This window comes from Leucoraja erinacea, chromosome 18 (assembly GCF_028641065.1).
Source record: "Leucoraja erinacea ecotype New England chromosome 18, Leri_hhj_1, whole genome shotgun sequence".
NCBI classification, from domain to species: domain Eukaryota; kingdom Metazoa; phylum Chordata; class Chondrichthyes; order Rajiformes; family Rajidae; genus Leucoraja; species Leucoraja erinaceus.
The window spans coordinates 37,166,064-37,185,994 of NC_073394.1; the positions used below are offsets into that span (position 1 = coordinate 37,166,064).

General features: G+C 44.1%; 1 protein-coding gene across 1 annotated transcript in view; it reads left to right on the forward strand.

Moving 5' to 3' along the window:
* Positions 1–19,931, forward strand: part of madd (MAP-kinase activating death domain) — a 196,347-nt gene that overhangs the window by 144,543 nt on the left and 31,873 nt on the right. Inside the window, exons 21-33 of the mRNA XM_055649954.1 lie at positions 1,938–1,991; positions 3,280–3,374; positions 4,641–4,721; positions 7,029–7,187; positions 8,212–8,332; positions 12,717–12,779; positions 13,966–14,086; positions 14,181–14,286; positions 15,042–15,152; positions 16,582–16,689; positions 17,522–17,686; positions 17,914–17,986; positions 19,718–19,824. Coding sequence (XP_055505929.1) covers positions 1,938–1,991; positions 3,280–3,374; positions 4,641–4,721; positions 7,029–7,187; positions 8,212–8,332; positions 12,717–12,779; positions 13,966–14,086; positions 14,181–14,286; positions 15,042–15,152; positions 16,582–16,689; positions 17,522–17,686; positions 17,914–17,986; positions 19,718–19,824 — 1,364 coding nt within the window. The remainder of the gene's footprint in view (positions 1–1,937; positions 1,992–3,279; positions 3,375–4,640; positions 4,722–7,028; positions 7,188–8,211; positions 8,333–12,716; positions 12,780–13,965; positions 14,087–14,180; positions 14,287–15,041; positions 15,153–16,581; positions 16,690–17,521; positions 17,687–17,913; positions 17,987–19,717; positions 19,825–19,931) is intronic.

Sequence of the window (19,931 nt, forward strand, 5' to 3'; positions counted from 1 at the left end):
CAAGTTGGACCGCACTTTTTCCGTGCTGTAACACTCTATGACCCCCCATAACCAAACCATGTAAATCTCTCAGTGCGGGTGCCATTCTTGACGCGCACGGAGATTGTGACAGAATCCCTGGTCTACAGGCAGGACACAAAGTTGGCGATGTATCGGATTCACAGGGACATTGGCCACTTCCTCGCCTCTCAGAGTATTTTTTACCCCTACATTCTTCCTCTATTTGCGAGGCCTCCCTTTAAGTGAAACACTCCACTTGATCGCTCTCTACCGCAGGGATTTGCTCCCACATTATGTAATTGTTTAGCATTTACAGCATGGGAACAGGACCTTTGGCCCACCGAGTCCACGCCAACCATCGATCATCCGTACCCAATTTCTCGTTTATCCCACTTTCGCATCCCACAGACTAGTGGCAATTTACAGAAGTCAATGAACCCACAAACCTGTACCTTTGGAGGTTTGCTCCTCCGTTCTGCTGGTCATAATAATTATGAATTAACCTCCCCCCCCACCCCCCGGTCTCACGCACATGGAATTAGTTCTTCTATATACACGGTTTAAAGACCCATATCAGGTTTACCGCTTAATTTCCAATTCAACACCCCCAATGCAAAAGAAAATCACTCCACAGTTCATTTTTAAAGAAAACGTGCCTTAAGGGGACTGCAAAGAGTTAATAATGTTTGCTACATACACTTCAGTAGTATATACGTCTGTATATTTTATTCAAACATCAACATAAAATGGATTTGACACAAATGTTCACTGTCACCATTTTAATATGGTAGTAAAAACAGACGAGAAACATGTAGCGAGTTTATAATAATGTTGACATAGGTTCGTGAACGACAGTCTTCTGTTTGAGTGATGTAAACCAACCTGTGCCCTGACAGGGATTACACCAGGCACTTGTGTATTCCATCCTACCATTGACTTATTCTTTGAGGAAATTCACACCATGCCACACATTACCATTGCAGTGTTTAGTTACAACAGGCAGATTACTTAAACAATCTTAAATATAGTCAGATAATTTATTAACCTGGGGGCTGTAAGTGGAAACAAATGGAAAGTATATTTAGAACATAAACCCAGAAAAATAATTGCTTTACCCAAAGAGTGACAAATGTTTGGAATAATCCTGAAGGCAGAGAAGAGTCCAAATGAAATCACGATAGTTGTGGACTCACGAGTCACTAAGGTAAACGCACGGGCCACTACGTTCTTACAACTTGGTTCAATTTTTAACTTCAAGAGTACATTTTACTCGTGGAAAAATTTAAACATGTTTGAATTTTTTCAAGAGTTATCAAGTTTCACGGGTCCCTGCCGTTAGCGCCACGAGTCGCTAAGTTGCGTCCACGAGTTCCGACGTTCCCGCTACGTTAATTGTACGTGATTACCACGAGTTAAATTTGTTTTAAACTCGGGGTACCTCGTGGGTCAACTCGCACCGTGAGACAGGGGTTTAACTCCACGGGACAGGCACATCTCTGGAGAGAAGGATTGGGTGACGTTTCTGGTCGAGTCACTCCCCATCGCCATTCCTTGAAGGACATTCAGGCGCATTTACTCCAACTGCCTGACGACACTTATGATAGCCAAGGAAAGAGAGATGGTTGGAAATGCTGATGTTAGGGAAGATCTTGAGTGTGGTTATGGGCTGTGGTGTAGCTCTGTGGTTGCACTGGAAGAAAGGGATGTCAGAGTTCTCCTCTAGAGCGTAGAAAGTTTTGAGACTGAGCAGAGGTTATCGAGGCCACTTGTGAATCATGCAGATGAACTTGTGCTTCACTGATTCTCACGTGATCACTGAGAAGTCGTCTATTGGAGAATGAATTCCTGGTTGTGTTGTGTCCTCCATTTCTCCTATCCAACCAATCTCTGACTCTCTCTGTCTTTCTTTCCTGCTTGCAATGCATCTTTGGTTGTAGAGTTATGGAACAAGCACCAGGATGTGAGAAAACAAAAAGCTTTGGAAAAACAGAGTAAGGATTTTGATAACTCAGGCCTGTTCTAAAAAATACTTATTACTTTTCGTAGCTAGGTGCCCTAGCCTGTCTTCTGTTTCAAACATAGTCTTTCGCAAAATGTGCTATAGACTCATTCCCTCTCACCTGTAGACATGCTGTTAGGTTTGTGTACCTCTTCATCACTTTCTAGCTCAGTCCTTTTTCTTTCTCTCTTTTTCTCTTTGCCCCCTCTCTCTCTCTCTCTCTCTCGCTCGCACTCTTTCTCACCCGTTAATCTTGCAAGGTGCAGGTGTGGTGGAGTGGGGGTGAGCTCATTGCTGTGTAGTTGCACCGCATGCTTATGTACAATTTGGCCAACGGGTCATTTGATCACTGACCAAAGTGTCAGCACCGAGTTCTGCTCTTTGTCTTCCATTGCTGCCCAAATCCCTTTGAACTTCTTTGACCTTGCCTTGGTGTCCAGGGTGTTTTTTTTTTTCTAAATGAATGGGACTTGTTGTTTGTGCAGTTAAATCATGACCAAATTTTGCTAAATTGACAATCAGCACTAGTGATTACTCGAACAGGAAGAAAAGGTATTGGGATGCTGTTGAGAACATCTTTGTTAAAATCTAGCAGACTTTTAAGAGGAGAAACAGTGAACAGTTGTTTCTGTCGCAGGTGAGTTGGGTGCGGTTTAGACTGAGGATTAGCGCCAGCTGAATGTTGATGAAGTTACTCAAGACGTTTGTATAGATAGGCTAAAATGGGGAATGCATTATTTGCAATATTTCAAAGCGAAGATGTAGATTGGGAAGGATACAAGGATATGGGAAAGTGACAAAACAACAACAATATTTGGGCAGACAGCTCTGTATGCAGCAAATGAAAAAATGAAAAATGAAATGATTCAATTTATGCAATGATGCAACTCAGAGTTGTTTGGTTTTTGTAGCTGATTTGCATGCCCATCATAATTGGACTGGCTTACTTCATTTGTGGTGAAAAAATGTAAGTTGCGGTAAAAAAATGTAATGTATTCGGCAATGTTGATTAATTTGGGTGGATGAATGTGCTGAAGTCCCAGTGGTTCTACAATTAAACCGATTTACTCTAATCTGAAAGCTGCCAAACATGTACCCTGTTACAAAAAACACCCCTCAAATTTGTAGCAGTGGAACACAAACAGCTTTGGTCTCTGGTTTTGTTAGAAGCTCTATCATTCTGGTACTGTGGATGAGAGTCACGGAGTAAGTGACTACAGACTGAATCGGTACAGTTCATTTATCTTCCTGCATCGTGATGTCGAGTCTGTTGCCTGTAGGTACTGAGAGCCCAAAACACTTACCAGACTTCGACCCAGATGAGAAGAAATCACAAATCAGTGCGGATAGCGGCATGAGTGTAACAAGCTTGCAGGTTAGTCCTTGCAAATCATCGATACGGTTAGTAGAAACGTATAGCATTAAACACATTGCACCAGCACCTAGTTGAGACAAGTCGCTCATAGATGCAAGTGCATTATGATATTGTCCATATTCAGGTCTCTCCGGGGGGGAAAGCTGTCAAGGAATCTGATTTTAAAATTGTGAATGGAGTTCATTATGAGGTTGGTGATATACCTGGGGCTGGCTGTGGGGTAAGGGTGGGGGCGTAGTGAGAGGGGATGTTTGTTGGTGATACAACTACCAAAGTGGAAGAAGGATTCTTGTCCTTGCAATGATTCCTGAATCAATTTATCCCCATTTTCTGTGGAACATTCCCTCTATCCTTATTTATCTGTAACCCTGCAACCTGTGGTATTTCACACATGCCCATCAACTCCTCGTTTGTTTTTGTTGTCATTAGCATAAACTCGGGTAATTAAGTTGAAAACCTTTATTTGGTTATATCATCAAATGGAATGTTATTTGAATTTAGACCAAAGACTTATTTCTTCGATATAATGCCTTTTCCCATCCAACGCAAGATTGAATTTCACTGACTCGGAAAGGATTGGATAGGCAAAGACTATAGTGAAGGCAGAGCATTGAGGCCCAAGTTATCCAGTGATGTGAAAGAGTTTGAAAAACGTGCTAGGGTGGGTGATTGGAAGGGGGGTTATGGGGGGGGGGGGGGGGGGGGGGTGTAACAGTGCATGGCGTAATGGTTAAATACTCAACTTCAAGGCTTTAACCCAGAGTTCCCTGAATTTTGCATTGGTTTTCATCTGCTATAAAATCACAGCACTTTCAATCCTATTTATATTAACTGCCTATCTTCCATTCCAACATTATTAAAAATCCGAACAGCACAATAAGATAATTTCTGTCGTAGTTGATTGGACACGACCTTGGATTGGGGCTGGTGGGCGATGAAACAGGAGATACGAAAAAGGCCCACAACGTGTTAAAAGTGAACCCTGTGAAATGGCAATCCCGACTTGGTTGCTAGTTTTATCAGATTAAATGCATATCAAAAGACAACATTTAGAATCTTTGTATTCCTTACAAGTTATTGAATGCAATAGCCCTCTTAATTAATATACGATGAGTCTGGTTAAACTTTTGCAATTAAACTGTTTTTCTCTTGGGTGTTGCAAGTAATACTCTCTCCATTATTGTTCTGTTCTCTTCCTTTTACCTTTTTTAAAATGTCCCCTCCCACCTTCTCAACAATGCTTTCACCAACTTCCACCTGCACCAGAAGAGTGACTGTGAGTCTATCACCAGCTCTGAACCGCCTGCACTCACCAGGAGCACCAGCCAAGAATCGGAAAGCAGCACCGTGGTAGGGCAGTGATGAGCTGAGGCGTGTGCATGGTGTTCTTCCAGTGTGATGAAGTGAAGCAGCATATAGCCCACTTTCCCTGTGAAAAGTCGGTCTAGAATAATTTCACGATTAAATTGTGAACAGAGATTTCCCCAGTCCATATGGTCCGAGGCTTTGGCATAATGTATTCTGACTTCCAAAAGTTCAACATGAAATGGCCTTGGTTAAGCACAAAGCTACCAATAATCATGCAATTGAAAATCACCACTATTTCTATTTCCACAGGTAGCATCTGTGGAAATAGAAACGGTGTTCACGTTTCAGTTTCCTGCATCAGAAACGGAAAAGAGAGATAAAAGTTGGTTTGCGGTGCAGAGTGTGATAGCTTGAGGGTTGCTTTGGGATGGAATGTCAATGGGATGGTGAAAGAACTCTGTTGTGGTAGATTTCAGATTATTTTGAATAGATTTCAATTTCAGGTCAGAGCAGAAAAGCAAATTCTTGACTCGTTTGGAGCAAGTCAATGTCAGGGAGTGGGAGCCTTGAAAGCAAGTCCGAGGGCAGGTTTTGGCAAATCAATTTCAGGTCGCAGCAGAATGGATGCCTTGAAAGGCGAGTCAGTGACTGGTTGGACTCCCTGAAAAAAAGTTCATTGGACAAAATAGGCATGAAAGGGAGTGAGGAAGGACTGTTGGGTTTAATTGTACTTATTTTGTGAGAGGCCTGATGGATGAAATCAGAGCATGGATAGTGCGACTGGGATGTTGTAGCTATCACAGAAACCTGGCTAACAGAGGCACATGACTGGCAGTGTACCAGAACTGAAGGAGATGTACAGATGGGGGTAAAAGAGGAGAGGGTGTTGCCTTATTGATCGAGGAGAATGTCACAGCATTAGTCTGAGATTACATTACTGATGGCTCATCCAGTGAATCTGCATGGGTGCAGCTAAGAAATAAAGAGGGATTGTTGGGAGTGTACTACAGGCCCCCAAATAGTCAGTGGGAATTGGAGGAGCAAATATGCTAAGCTATTGCAGGCATCTATAAGGCTAATAAGGTGGTCAGGGTGGGGGATTTTAACATTCCCAATTTAGGCTAGGACTCATAGTCCCAAGGACTTGGGGTGTTATTTATAAAATGTGTTCAAGAAGGTTTCTACAGGGCTCTACATGGAAGGTTTATAGGGCTCTACATGGAAGTGGGCACAGCTGGATCTACTCTTAGCAAATTGGGAAAGGCAAGTGTTAGGACCAGCGATCACTGTTCTATTAGCTTTAAGACAGTTATGTATAAAGACGGCAATTTCTGAATAGGGCCTAGGTCAACTTTGATGGTATTAGGCAGGAACTTGTTCAAGTTGATTGGAGTAGGTTGTTTCTGGCAAAGGAATATCTGATAAATGGGATGATTTTAAAACTGGTGACAAGAGTTTAGGGCATATATGTTCCTGTTACAATTAAGGCCAAAGCAGGTGTGAGGGAAAAAGCTTGGAAGTTCAGAAAAACTATTCTGGTCAGGAAAAATGAGGGTGCATGGGACAGGTATAGGACGCTGAGATCAAGTTGTAGGAACAATATTAGGTCATTCGGCCCATTAAGTCTACTCCGCCAATCAATCATAGCTGGTCTATCTTTCCCTCTCAACCCCATTCTCCTGCCTTCTCCCTTGACATGTGTACTAATTAAGAATCGATCAATCTCCACCTTGGATTATATCCATAATATCCATTGACAGCCTCCACAGCCTTCTGTGGCAACGAATTCCACAGATTTACCACCCTCTGACTAAAGAAATGTCTCCTCATCTCCTTTCTAAAGATACGTCCTTTTATTCTGTTATGGCCTCTGGTCCTATACTCTCCCACGTGGAAACATCCTCTCCACATCTACTCTATTCAGGCCTTTCACTATTTGGTAAGTTTCAATGCGGTGTCCCTTCATCCTTCTAAACTCCAGCGAGTACAGGCCCAGTGCTGGCAAATGGGTGACTAATGTGCCTCTATCAAAGTTACATGGAAAAGTCTCGAAACTATAGACCAGTGAGGCTAATGTCTGTCTCTCATTGTCTGTCTCGCTCTCTCCCTCTCCCCCTCCCCCTCCCCCTCTCCCGCTCCCCTTCTCCCGCCCCTTCCCCCTCTCCCTTTTCCCTCCCCCTCTCCCTCTACTGCCCCCTCCCCCTCAACTTCTCACTCTCCCTCTCCCCCCACCATCTCCCCCCTCTCTGTCTCTCCCTCGACAATGGAACATAATGCATCCTGATTATTTGGCCGAGCTAGGGGTATTGGAACTTACTGATTTTTTTTTGTTCTATGTTGTCCCAGGTCAGTAACAGTTCTGGGGAAACTCTGGGAGCGGATAGTGACTACAGCAGTACTGCTGGTGAAACTATGCAGGGAAAACACAACTTGGCGACAAAGGTATCCAGAGGGACTCTTTCTGACAGCGAGATTGAGACCAATGCTGACACCAGATACATCTTTGTAAGTCTCTATGGGGACGGTGGGCCTATCTTTGGAGTTGAGAAGCAAAATTGTAGCCTGAGGTGCGGTAACTCACTTTCGGGTAGTGTCTCCACAGATGAAGGGCCAATATTTGGAGCCCAGTGCTCAGTAAGATTAAGGGGAGTGATGGACAGAGGCAGGGGGAGAATTGGAAGGAATGGATTAGAATGGATTAAAGTAGTGGAAGAATCTGCATGCTACTGCTTTATCTTGATAAGAAAATCCCACAACATAAAAGAGCAGAGAGAAATCACCGGTCATGTGATGAGTTTGACTCCTCTCCAAAATTACCGTTGTTTAAACACAGCATGTTTGTTACAGCTGTGGTTAAAAGTCAAACATTTGACAGTGTGCCTGAAATCACACCTGAAAGCACCAATTTCCTTCCCTGAAGGAGAACATTGATCCCGATGGAGGGTTTGCGTATGGTATCAAAGGGAAGCCCAGGGGTTAGGTGCATCTAGGAAAGACAAATTGCAATCCTTACCCACTGGCCACTGTGCACCTCAAATATACAACAATGGGGTTGACCTTTTTGGAAAAATGAGAAATGCTCTATGAAGTAGCCAAACTATTTCTGTTTCTTTTCAAAGGCAGTGAGGGATGAACAATAAACGATGGTCTTGTGGCTGCTGTCCACCTCCTGAAAAACAAGCAAGAGGAGGCGAATGGAGGAGGGGGTTGATGGTCAATCTCAGATCCACAGACCATGCAGGAGACCATTGGTGGGGGCGGAGGGGAGGGGGGCTCAGACTTTGAGTGAGTAGTAACAGTGTGGGCGCTCACAACCTTCCCACAGTGACTGGAGAGTGAAGTTGTGAACTTTATAAGAAAGCATGAACTAAAGCAATGCCAGAAGAAGAGTGGCAGGATAGCGTGGAGAATAATGGAGAAATTCATCAGCATCCAGAGAGTGAAGAGATCGAGGGATGTTTATCTTGCAAAAGTGAGGATACAATCCAAGTGCCATGCTGACATTAATAGACTCTCTGCTGTATTACAGGGTAAATCACACATGCTGGTACCTGGATTCAATGCTCCCAAAGGTGGCATTGTGAGTCCCCAGCCTCCAACTGCACCAGAAGATATCAGTCAGAGGGTTTACCTGTTTGAAGGATTGCTGGGTAAGTTTGGAAACAAATCCTCCCATTCCATTCTAAAATGATAGTAAAGCGCTCAATCAAGAACGGATCAAAAAAAATCTTTGTCCTTTGGACTGAAAATTTGTGGGTTCACAAGATATCATAGCAGAATAATGCCATTCAGCCCATCAAGTCCACTCCACCATTCAATCACAGCTGATCCTCAACCCCGTTCTCCTGCCTTCTCCCCACAACCCCTGACACCCGTACTAACCAAAAATCTGTCAATCTCTGCCTTACATATATCCATTGACTTGGCCTCCAGAGCCTTCTGTGGCAATAAATTTCACAGATTCATCATTGAAACATGGAAAAGTAGGTGCAGGAGTAGGCCATTCGGCCCTTCGAGCCAGCACCGCCATTCAATATGATCATGGCTTATCATCTAAAATCAGTACCCTGTTCCTGCTTTTCCCATATATCCATTGATTCCTTTTTCCTAAGAGCTAAATCTAACTCACTCTTGAAAACATCCAGTGAATTAGCCTCCACTACCTTCTGTGGCAAAGAATTCCACAGATTCACAACCCTCTGGGTGAAGAGGTTTTTCCTCATCTCAATCCTAAATGGCCCACCCCTTATTCTTAAACTGTGAGACCTGGATCTGGACTCCCCCAACATCGAGAACATTTTTTGTACATCTAGCCTGTCCAATCCTTTAAGAATTTTATATGTTTCTATACGATCTCCACTCATCCTACTAAATTCCAGTGAATACAAGCTCAGTCGACCCATTCTTTTATCATATGTCAGTCCTGCCATCCCGGAAATTAACACTGGTGTACCCACGCTGCACTCCCTCAATAGCAATAATGTCCTTCCTCAAATTAGGAGAGCAAAACTGCACACAATACTCCAGATGCGGCCTCACCAGGGCCCCCGTACAACTACAGTAGGACCTCCCTGCTCCTAAACTAAAATCCTGTTGCAATGAAGGCCAACATGCCATTAGCTTTCCTCACTGCCAGCATCTTCCCCACTACTGATGTAAAGCTAATTGGTCTATAATTCCCTGTTTCTCTCCCTCCTTTCTTAAAAAGTGCGGTTACATTAGCTACCTTTCGGTCCACAGGAATTGATCCAGAGTCGAGAGAACATTGGAAAATGATCACCAATGCATCCATGATTTTTGGTGCCACCCCCTTGAGTGCTCTGATGCAGACCGTCAGGCCTTGGGGATTTATCTGCCTTCAGTAACACCATTTCCTGACTAATGTGGATTCCCTTCAGTTCCTCTGTCCTACTAGATCCTCAGTCCTGTAGTAGTTCTGGTAGATTGTTTGTGTCTTCAATAGACAATAGATAATAGGTGCAGGAGTAGGCCATTCGGCCCTTCGAGCCAGCTCCGCCATTCAATGTGATCATGGCTGATCATCCACAATCAGTACCCCGTTCCTGCCTTCTCCCCATATCCCCTGACTCCGCTATCTTTAAGAGCCCTATCTAGCTCTCTTGAAAGTATCCAGAGAACCGGCCTCCACCGCCCTCTGAGGCAGAGAATTCCACACTCACAACATTCCGTGTGAATAAGTGTTTCCTCATCTCTGTTCTAAATGGCTTACCCTTATTCTTGAACTGTGGCCCCTGGTTCTGGCCTCCCCCAATATCGGGAATATGTTTCCTGCCTCTAGCATGTCCAAATATGGTTCAATAAGATATCCTCTCATTCTTCTAAATTTCAGAGTATACAAGCCCAGCCACTCCATTCTCTCAGCATATAACAGTCCCGCCATCCCGGGAATTAACCTTGTGGACCTACGCTGCACTCCCTCAATAGCAAGAATGTTCTTCATCAAATTAGGGGACCAAAACTGCACACAATACTCCAGGTGTGGTCTCACTAGGGCCCTATACAACTGCAGAAGGACCACTTTGCTCCTATACTCAACTCCTCTTGATGTGAAGGCCAACATGCCATTCGCTTCTCTGCCCACTGTACCTACATGCTTATTTTCATTGACTGATGAACAAGGAGCCCGAGATCCCGTTATACTTCCCCTTTTCCCAACTTGACACCATTTAGATAGTAATCTGCCTTCCTGTTTTTGCTACCAAAGTGGATAACCTCACATTTATCCACATTAAACTGCATCTGCCCCCTCACCCAACCTGTCTAAGTCACCCTGCATTCTCATAGCATCCTCCTCACAGTTCACACTGCCACCCAGCTTTGTGTCATCTGCAAAATTGCTAATGTTACTTTCAATCCCTTCATCTCAATCATTGATGTATATTGTAAATAGCTGCAGTCCCATCACCGAGCCTTGTGGTGAGCCTTCCTTAGTGAAAACAGAACAAAAGTATTCGTATAAACTGTTCTGCCATTTTCACCTGTCTCTGATTGTAAGGAACCTACATTTGTCTTCACTAATCTTTTGCTTTTTGCATATCTAAAGAAGCTTTTATAGTCAGTTTTTCTATTCCCCGTAATTATAAAATTGCTGGGAATACAAATTATTTCTTAATTACCTCCTCTTAATTAACCCCTTTGTCTTCCCAGTCCCAGTAAATTTCGCCCAGTCCTCCGGCCAATCTGGCCAATTTATATGCCTTTTCCTTGGATTTAACACTAACCTTGATTTCTCTCATTAGCCACAGTTGACCCGCCTTCCCTGTTTTATTTTGTCTATGAACAATTATTTATGAACAATTTTTTGGAGTTCATCCATGCGGTCATTAAATCTTTGTCATTGCATCTCCACTGTCAACCCTTTAAGTATAATTTGCCAGTCTATCGTAGCCAATTCCTGTCTCATACCTTCAAAGTCTCCTTTCTTTAAAGTCAGGATCCCAGTCTCTGAATTAACTGTGTCACTCTCCATCCCAATGCAGAATTCCACCATATTATGGTCACTGTTTCCCAAGAGGCTTTGCACAACAAGATCTCTAACTAATCCTTCCTCATTACGGGCGGTCACGCAGCGGTAGAGTTTCTTCCTTACAGCAAATGCAGCGCCGAAGACCCGGGTTCGATCCCGACATCGGGTGCTGTCTGTAGGGAGTCTGTACCTTCTCCCCGTGACCTGCATGGGTTTTCGCCGAGATCTTCGGTTTCCTCACTCACTCCAAAGACTTGCAGGTTTGTAGGTTAATTGACTTGGTAAATATAAAAATTGTCCCTAGTGGGTGTAGGATAGTGTTAAAGTGTGCGGGATCGCTGGTCGGCGTGGACCCAGTGGGCCGAAGGGCCTGTTTCTGCGCTGCTTCTCTAAACTAAAATTACACAATACCCAGTCTAGGATGGCCTGTCCTCTAGTCGGTTCTTCTACATATTGGTTTAAATAACCATCCTGTATACATTCCTGGAAATCCTCCTCCTCAGCGGTGCTAACAATTTGGTTGGCCCAATCTATATGTAGATTAAAGTCAGCCAACCAGAAAAATCCCTCTTTATTGCTACTCTTTGCCTTTTGCTATCCGTGTTAGTATCTTCCCTCTGATACCATGGGCTCTCATCTACTTTATCAGCCTCATGCGGTATCTAATTAAAGGCTTTCTAACAATCCAGGTAAACCACATCCACTGACTCTCCTTTGTCTCTCCTGCTATTTACTTCCTCAAAGAATTCCAACAGGTTCGTCAGGCAAGATCTCCCTTTCACAAAACCATGCTGACTTCAGCCTATTTTATCATGTGCTAACTACTCAGAAATCTCATCCTTTTTTAATGGACTCTAAGATGATAGAGTCTAACGAGAGTCTAACGTTAGAGAAACTCAACGGGTCAGGCAGCATCTACCGAGGGAGTGGACATGACACGTTTCGGGTCGGGAATCTTCTTCAGACAGATGGTGTTTGGGGGAGAAACGTGCCAAAGAAAGGTGGAATTGAGCGAAACCTGGCAAATGGATACAGACCGGGGGCTGTGGACAGATGGGTGGAGTAAGTTTTACATGGGTAGGAAAGGTTTAGAAGGTTATAGATCAAGCGCAGGCAAGTGGGACAAGTGTAGATGGGACGTCTTGGTCGGCATGGAAGAGTTGGGCCAAAGGGCCTGTTTCCATGCTCCCCAACTATGACTTTGTTTCTGTTAAGGTGAGTCGACACACATGACATGAGTTTATATTACGTGTAATAGAAACACATATTTCTCAGATTCTAAAGACATTTTTTGTTCTACATTTGGTGTGTTATCTTGCGAGTGATCTGAAACCAGGATTTTCCTCCAGAGTTGATTAAGTCTCTGTGTTCTCATGTGGTGCTGCTTTTGTTCTGTTGTGACTGTAACTGGGATTGTGAAGTGTTTGTGTTGTATTCTGTATGAAGGAGTAAACCCTACATGCTATCCTGTCTGATGAATGTAACTAAATGCTGGAGTCTTTTCATTTCTACCTGCTGGCTGGCTCGCTTGCCTTGGATACGCTCAGGGAGAGACAAGAGTTCAATGTGGGACCAACTGGAGGATGCGGCCATGGAAACATTATCTATGAGTAAAAAACGCTTTTACTGCCTGTAATCGCATGGTCATGCATGACTAGTTGCTGCATGAATATGGAGAGTTCTCCAGCCATTCACATACGATTCCAATCCTCTGAACAGAGAATACATGGACTCCATTCTGTGCTCATGCACTCGTGACACAACTGTTAACCTCCTCGATTGATCCTCCTACAATCCAGGCACTCGTATTTCATCTGCCAGCCTGGTTCTCACATCCACTGCTCTAATATGGCCGATCATCTCTTCTTCCTCCTCCTCCTCCCCACAGTCTCCCTGTGCCCCCTCTTTTCTCATCCAATCACACACGTGCTCCCTCTTCATATGCCATTGGCCTGGGCTAGCATTGACCCTGCTCGATGACTTGACCTTGCACTCATTGCTCCAGCTGATCACAACCCACGTGGCCTCATTACCCTACCTGCCCACCTTTCTTCACTCCCCCTTGCTGAATACTGCTTTGTGCCCCTTCACCTGCCTTCAGTTCCTCCAATACCAATGCCTATTCGTCTCCTCTAATGCATTGTCCCCATCACAACCTCCCTCCCCCCCCCCCCCCCCCCCCTCCCCCATATTCACCATTGACCCTTATCATTCCCATTTGCCATGGTTCCCTGCAGCATGCTGGGGTGCTACTCCACGTATATCTGGCCACAGCCAGATGGGAAAGTACGATGAGAAGTTACCTGAAAGGAAAAGTGTGTGACTCACTGGAGACATGCATGTAGCACGCTCACTGTCACTGTTTGAGACTGGAGTGTGAGGACCAGTCTAATTCTGAGTCAGTTTAGGTTGTACTCTCTGCCTGGGGCATGCATGTCCCAGCCTATACAGCTGGGCGACTGCATGCCCCCACCCACATGGCTGGCAGCTGCCCCTCCCCATCCTCATGGAAAGGGTCCAATGTTGTATCTCTGCTCCAGCCCCTTGCTGTGTGATGGGCTCCTGTGCCCCTCTCTAGCCCCTCTATACCCTAGCTGCTGTATGGTGCTTTATTTGTGTGTAGTGATGGCCCTGTGCTCTAACACAGCTCCTGTTAGACTTTTGGTATTCTCGATTAGTCAGAGAGGATCTTTGGTGCATGCCGTTGTTGTGCATCGAGTGATGTGCTAGTTTCCCTGGATGTGGGTGAGGGGAAAGGGGCAATTTGCTACTACAGTCTCATCTGCTCATCCTCAGGTAAGGAACGCTCAGTGCTGTGGGACCAGGTCCAGTTTTGGGAGGACACCTTCCTTGATGCGGTGATGTTAGAGAGAGAAGGAATGGGCATGGACCAGGGCCCACAAGAAATGATCGACAGGTAAGCATGCGTACCGCACAGTGGTTGATGGCTGCAGTGGGTATGGGTGAAGGCAGTGGTTCTCCGTCAGTTGACTTGTTGTTTCTTAACACAGGTATGTGTCCCTGGGGGATCACGACCGGAAGCGGCTGGAAGATGATGAGGACCGCCTGTTGTCCACGTTACTCTTCAACATGATTGTATACATGCTGATGGTCAAGGTCAGCCCTTTACCATGGACCAGGGGCAAGGGTGCTGTAAATAGTCAGAGGAGTGTTTGATTCTCATATGTCCCAGCTAGAACAATGAAATTCCTACTTGCAGCAGCACAACAGAATATGTAAACATAGTACACATAATAAATGAAAGAGTTAAAAAAAATCAGTATGTGTGTATATATACACATGCTCACAAATACACACACACACACATATATATATATATACACATACATACGTACACACAAAAACCAAACAATAAAAGTGTGATAATAACAATAATAGTCTATTGAATTTCAGAGCTTATATGAGATTGTACTGTTTAATAGCCTGATGGCTGTAGGGATGAAGCTGTTCCGAAACCGGGATGTTACAGTTTTCAGGCTCCCGTACCTTCTTCCCGATGTGAGGAGTGAAATGAGAGTGTGGCTTGTGTGGTCTGGGTCTCTGATAATGCTGGCTGCCTTTTAGAGGCAGCTACTCCGGTAAATCCCTTCGATGGTGGTGGTGGACTGGGCAGTGTTCACAACTTTTCGCAGTTGGTAAATAGGAGGGGCTGGTCTAAAGGGAATGTGTCCCTCCTGCAGTTTCCACTGCCTCTCTGGAGACTTCCAGGGCAGGTGTGATCCTTTGTTTTCCCACTACTGAAAGCTGTTCTTGGAGTTGAATTATTTCTGACTGCATGGTTTCTGACATGTCAGAACCAATAGCTGCTCTTTTGCTGAAACGTTATGTTGTGTTTCCGCCCCCTGTTACAGATGAACAAAAACGACATCCGGAAGAAGGTGCGGAGGCTGATGGGTAAATCGCATATTGGTCTGGTTCATAGCCAGGAGGTGAATGAGCTGCTGGACCGCATACCACAGCTGGTGAGCGTTCTACTTTGTGGGTGTGCATTGGGTGCTTTGCGCAATCTCCTGCAAAGTAAATCCGATTAAACGGACCCAACTCTAAGGCAGTAGTCGGTCGGGGCCAGCCAGGAGGAAGAGCTGCATAGGAAGGGTCTTGACCCGAAACGTCATCTATTCCTTTTCTCCAGAGATGCTGTCTAACCCACTGAGTTACTCAAGCTTTTTGTATCTATCTTCGGAAGGAAGAGCTGTCTCAGTCCATGCCTAACCAATATGGAGTGAGTGCTGCAACAGGCCTGGGTCTGCCAGCAGAGAGGGATGAAGCACTGATTGTGGACAGGAGGAGTGCAGGTGGATGGTGTACAGTGGGCAGAGGTTGCACAGTTGAGGTGGATTAATGCAGAGGCAGGGTTGGGGAATGCAGTAGGTGGGTTGTACTGTGGGTGGACATTTGGAGAAAGGTGAACAGGTGGAGTGGTGTGTTCGAGATATACAGTGAGGAGAAACAAGCATGGGTGAGGGCTTCTCTGATGGGTGAATGCTCACAGATGGACAGGTGGGTGGATGTCAAAGTTCCAGAATTGACAGAATATACAACATGCAACAGCATTGGAACAGGCCCTTTGGCCACAATGTCTGTGCTGAACATGATGCCAAGTTAAAATAATCCTTTCTCCCCAACTCCATCTGTCTGAAGAAGAGTCCTGACCCAAAACATCAGTCCTGTTCACTCCCTCCATAGATGCAACGTGACCCGCTGCGTTCCTCAAGTGTTTAATTCTGTATAGTTTGAGTGTATGTGATCCCCATCCCTCCATTCCCTGCATATCCATGTGTTATCCAACAGCCCCTTAAATGCCACTATCGTATCTGCTTTCATTAGCACCCTTGGCAGAACATTCCAGGCACCCACCACTCTCTGAATAAAAAGCATTTCCTTTAAACTTTTTTCCTGTGACCTGAACGCTCTGCCCGCTAATCTTTGACATTTCCTTTTGGGAAAAAGGTTTTGACTATCTAATCTCTAACTATCCCTCTTATAATTACTTATACTTCAGTTGGTCTCCCCTCAGCCTCCGACAGTCCAAAGAAAATAATCCAAGTTTGTCCATCGTCTCCTTGTAGCTAATATCCTCAAATCCAGGCAGCATTCTGGTAAAACCCCTGTGAACCCTCTCCAAAGCCTCTCCGCCAAATCTGTGCTCATTGTAGGGCGAATTTAATCAGCCTGTAGGAGCGCCAGATTTACATCCATCAAGCATGTGTAGGTGAACTAAGAGATTTGAGGCGGCCCAAGCAGCCATTTGTGCTTCACCCAGGGTGGGGAGCACAATCAAGGGTCAGTCCCTCTACATGTGGACTTCTTTCGCATTGTGCTCATGTTGGAACTGCTCAGTAGGTGAGTCTCACCATCTGCTCCTTTAACAGCCATGCATTTTTTCTGCAGGAGAGCCACGATCTCCACATACGACCCTGTGGCAGTCGTCACATCAAGAAGCAGACCTTTGTGGTGCACGCAGGAACCGACACCAATGGTGAAATCTTCTTCATGGAGGTATGAGATACATCATGGTCACCAGAGTAGGCTGAACATTTTCCTGTGAGAGAGGAGCAAAGAGTTTTCTCCTGATCATATAGCTATACAGTGGAAATAGGCCTTTTGTTCCACCTTATACAAGCTGATCAAGTTAGCATTCTAAGCTAGTCCATTTTGCCTGCATTTGGCCAATACCACTCCAAATCCAACCTATCCGTATATCTGTTCATACCACTTTTGAAAGTCATAATTGTATCTATTTCTATCGGCTTCCTCTGACAGTTCATTCCAAATACGGACTACCTTCTTCAGTGAAAAAATTGCCTCTGAGGTTCCACCTAAATGTGTCCCTTGTCACCTTAAGCCTTTGCCAACTCGCTTTAAGTCGTCTATCCTGGAGAAAAAGTCTGTGGGTTTATCCATGTCCCTCAAGATTTTGTATATTTAATAACGATTATGCAATAAGATCACCACTATGCTCTAAAATAAAAATCGATGGTTCTCATGCACGTCCAGTTGGACTGGACTTTTTGTAAGAAAATAATTTCACTGTGTCTTTGCACTTTACACAGACAATAAAAGCACCATTGAAATATAGTCAGGAATTTATGCTACTTTGTGGAACTGTCCACTCTGTCCCACACAAAGTAACACCTGGAAATCTGCTTGGGCATTTGCCAATCGCGGTTCTAATTCCTGGCATTGTGCTCCTCTTACTTGTGGTGCAGTCTGCTAATGAAATCTTTATGTATGTTGGGCCTATGGCTTGGTTGGTTTATTGGAGACTTGTTGATATGTCATGTGGATATTGACTGCCATCGATGATCTTGCTTTGTGTGTTTGGCATTAGGTATGCGATGACTGCATAGTTCTCCGCAGTAACATTGGGACAGTCTACGAGCGATGGTGGTATGAGAAACTCATCAACATGACGTACTGTCCCAAAACAAAAGTTCTATGTCTCTGGAGACGTAACGGGCAGGAGACTCAACTCAACAAATTCTACACTAAGAAGGTATAGGTCAAGGCATTTTCCAGATCAGTGTGCATCTACTGAGCCCTTGCCTTATCTCCTGCTCTTGTGCTTTCCTCCACACGCAAACTTTATGCTCGATTTCTTTCACTGCCCCTTCCACCTCCCTGTGTCTCTGGCTGCTGCTGAAGCTCTTCATCTCTCAGGCAATTTATTCCAACCCCTCTTTGGCAGTGCATCTAAAATCTCATTGCATTGTTTTTTGACAGTGTCGTGAGTTATACTACTGTGTGAAGGACAGCATGGAGCGTGCAGCTGCAAGGCAACAGAGCATCAAACCAGGTAATTAATGAGTAAACAATGTACTGGTATACGTTAGTGTAAAAACACCGACCGATCCAAATGGGTTGCACTGCCAGTGTGTGTGCAACCAAAACAAAAGATGCTGACTGTTGCATTCTGTGAGTAAGCGTGTCAATGTCATCTCTAGCGTATTATTGTAATATTTAAGCACAATTGCACTCTGAAGGGGACACAGTGCAGAGAATGAAACATCGTTACATAGCAACATGTGGAGGTCATTTTACCTCTTGAGCCTGCTGGGGCATTTACTCTGATTGTGGTGTCTACCTGGATGCTCTTTCCCTTAAAATTTCATCTACCTGAATCTTCAAAACGTTTAACTGTTATAGCTTTGTAAAGATTTGATGGAAAGTTGCAGAATTTTACAACTAATGTTCAGCAATAAGTAAACTGATTTATTTCCTGTATAACCGAGCTCAGGTGTTACTGACTCCTCCTGGATTCTTCATGGTCTTATTTCTGACTATTAAATTCTTTGGTGTGGTAAATAACAATGACACACTTTTAATCCTTTTTATTCAAAATATATAACTGGACCTTTGTGTTAGTCTGGTTAATTTGCGCTAGTTATAATCTTAGTGGCGAAATAAGATGCAGTAGTCTGAATAAGATCTAACAGTTTAAAACGTTTTTAACATAACTGCCATCCTTGATATTCCTGAACATTTGGGGTAAATATTAGGAATATCCAATGTTAATTAATCTCTCTCTCCATGCATTTTTTTTGCTCCAGTCCTCTTTCATCTCGCCCAATTCTGCATCCTCTCTTCCCCTAAACCCACCCAAGTCTCACTTTGTCTATCCCATCCCCTCCACCCCCACTTACCTCCTCAGTAGGACTATATTTTAGCAAAGAGTTATAGAACTGAAATGTTTATTGTTTTTTCCCCACTAATGCTGCTTATCCAGCTGTGTCCAATATTTCCAGATTTTATTTCAATAAGAACAAGTCCGATGTTGCTCAGTTTTTCTTTACAATATCACCTCTGCTTTCATTTAAGGAACTTGAATCAGTCTTATTCTTTGCTCCCTTTCCTCCCTTCAATATCTTTCCCATTTTTCAAGAATACCTACATTATTTGATTCATATGATCCTCTCAAAGTTATTTTTGTATGGAGCTTTGTCTTTGGGTGTACAAGGATCTTGCAGTCTGCAAAATTCTCTGAACAACAATGAACTCCCATATTCATCTCCAGCATCATGCTTCAGGAGTTCCACAACATGCAAGTCCTTTACTTAAATTTAAATCCTTTGCGTGTGTTTTGCCCACTCAAAATGCACACTGAACCTGTTTCAATTAGGTGTTCTCTCATCAACATTTTTCCTTAATTCCTTGCTCATCATTAATTCAGATCTTCTACAGAGCTTAATCTAATATCTAGTGCAGTACTGTGGCAACATTGCTCTGTCAATGGAAGGCAGTGTTTGAAGTAGTGCTGCACTTTATGGTTGTGGGAGATGGGGTTGGGTTGATAAAAATGAAACTGGTCTTGTATTTAATTTGCACCAAGGAGTAAATTACTTTTAATGACATAACTGATTGTGAGATCTTGCTGCAATTTCTACCTTGAACCACCAACTATGCTTTAAAAACACAATTGATTTTGAATGACCTGAGGTTGTGAAAGGCACTCGATAGATTAGTTGTGATGTGTTTCAATGGCTGTAGCTATACTTTTCACCATTACCTTCAATGTTGTGTTTTTCAGGTCCTGAGCTTGGAGGTGAGTTCCCGGTTCAGGATATGAAGACTGGAGATGGAGGCCTGCTGCAGGTGACCCTGGAAGGGATCAATTTGAAGTTCATGCAGAGCCAGGTAGAGACTTTTACTGCAGAGAGATATGTTAGCGTGGGGAATGGTACCAGCTTCAGGCTTCATCTGGGCAACCGAGCGAGTGTTTGTGTCCTTGATCAGTTTTATTT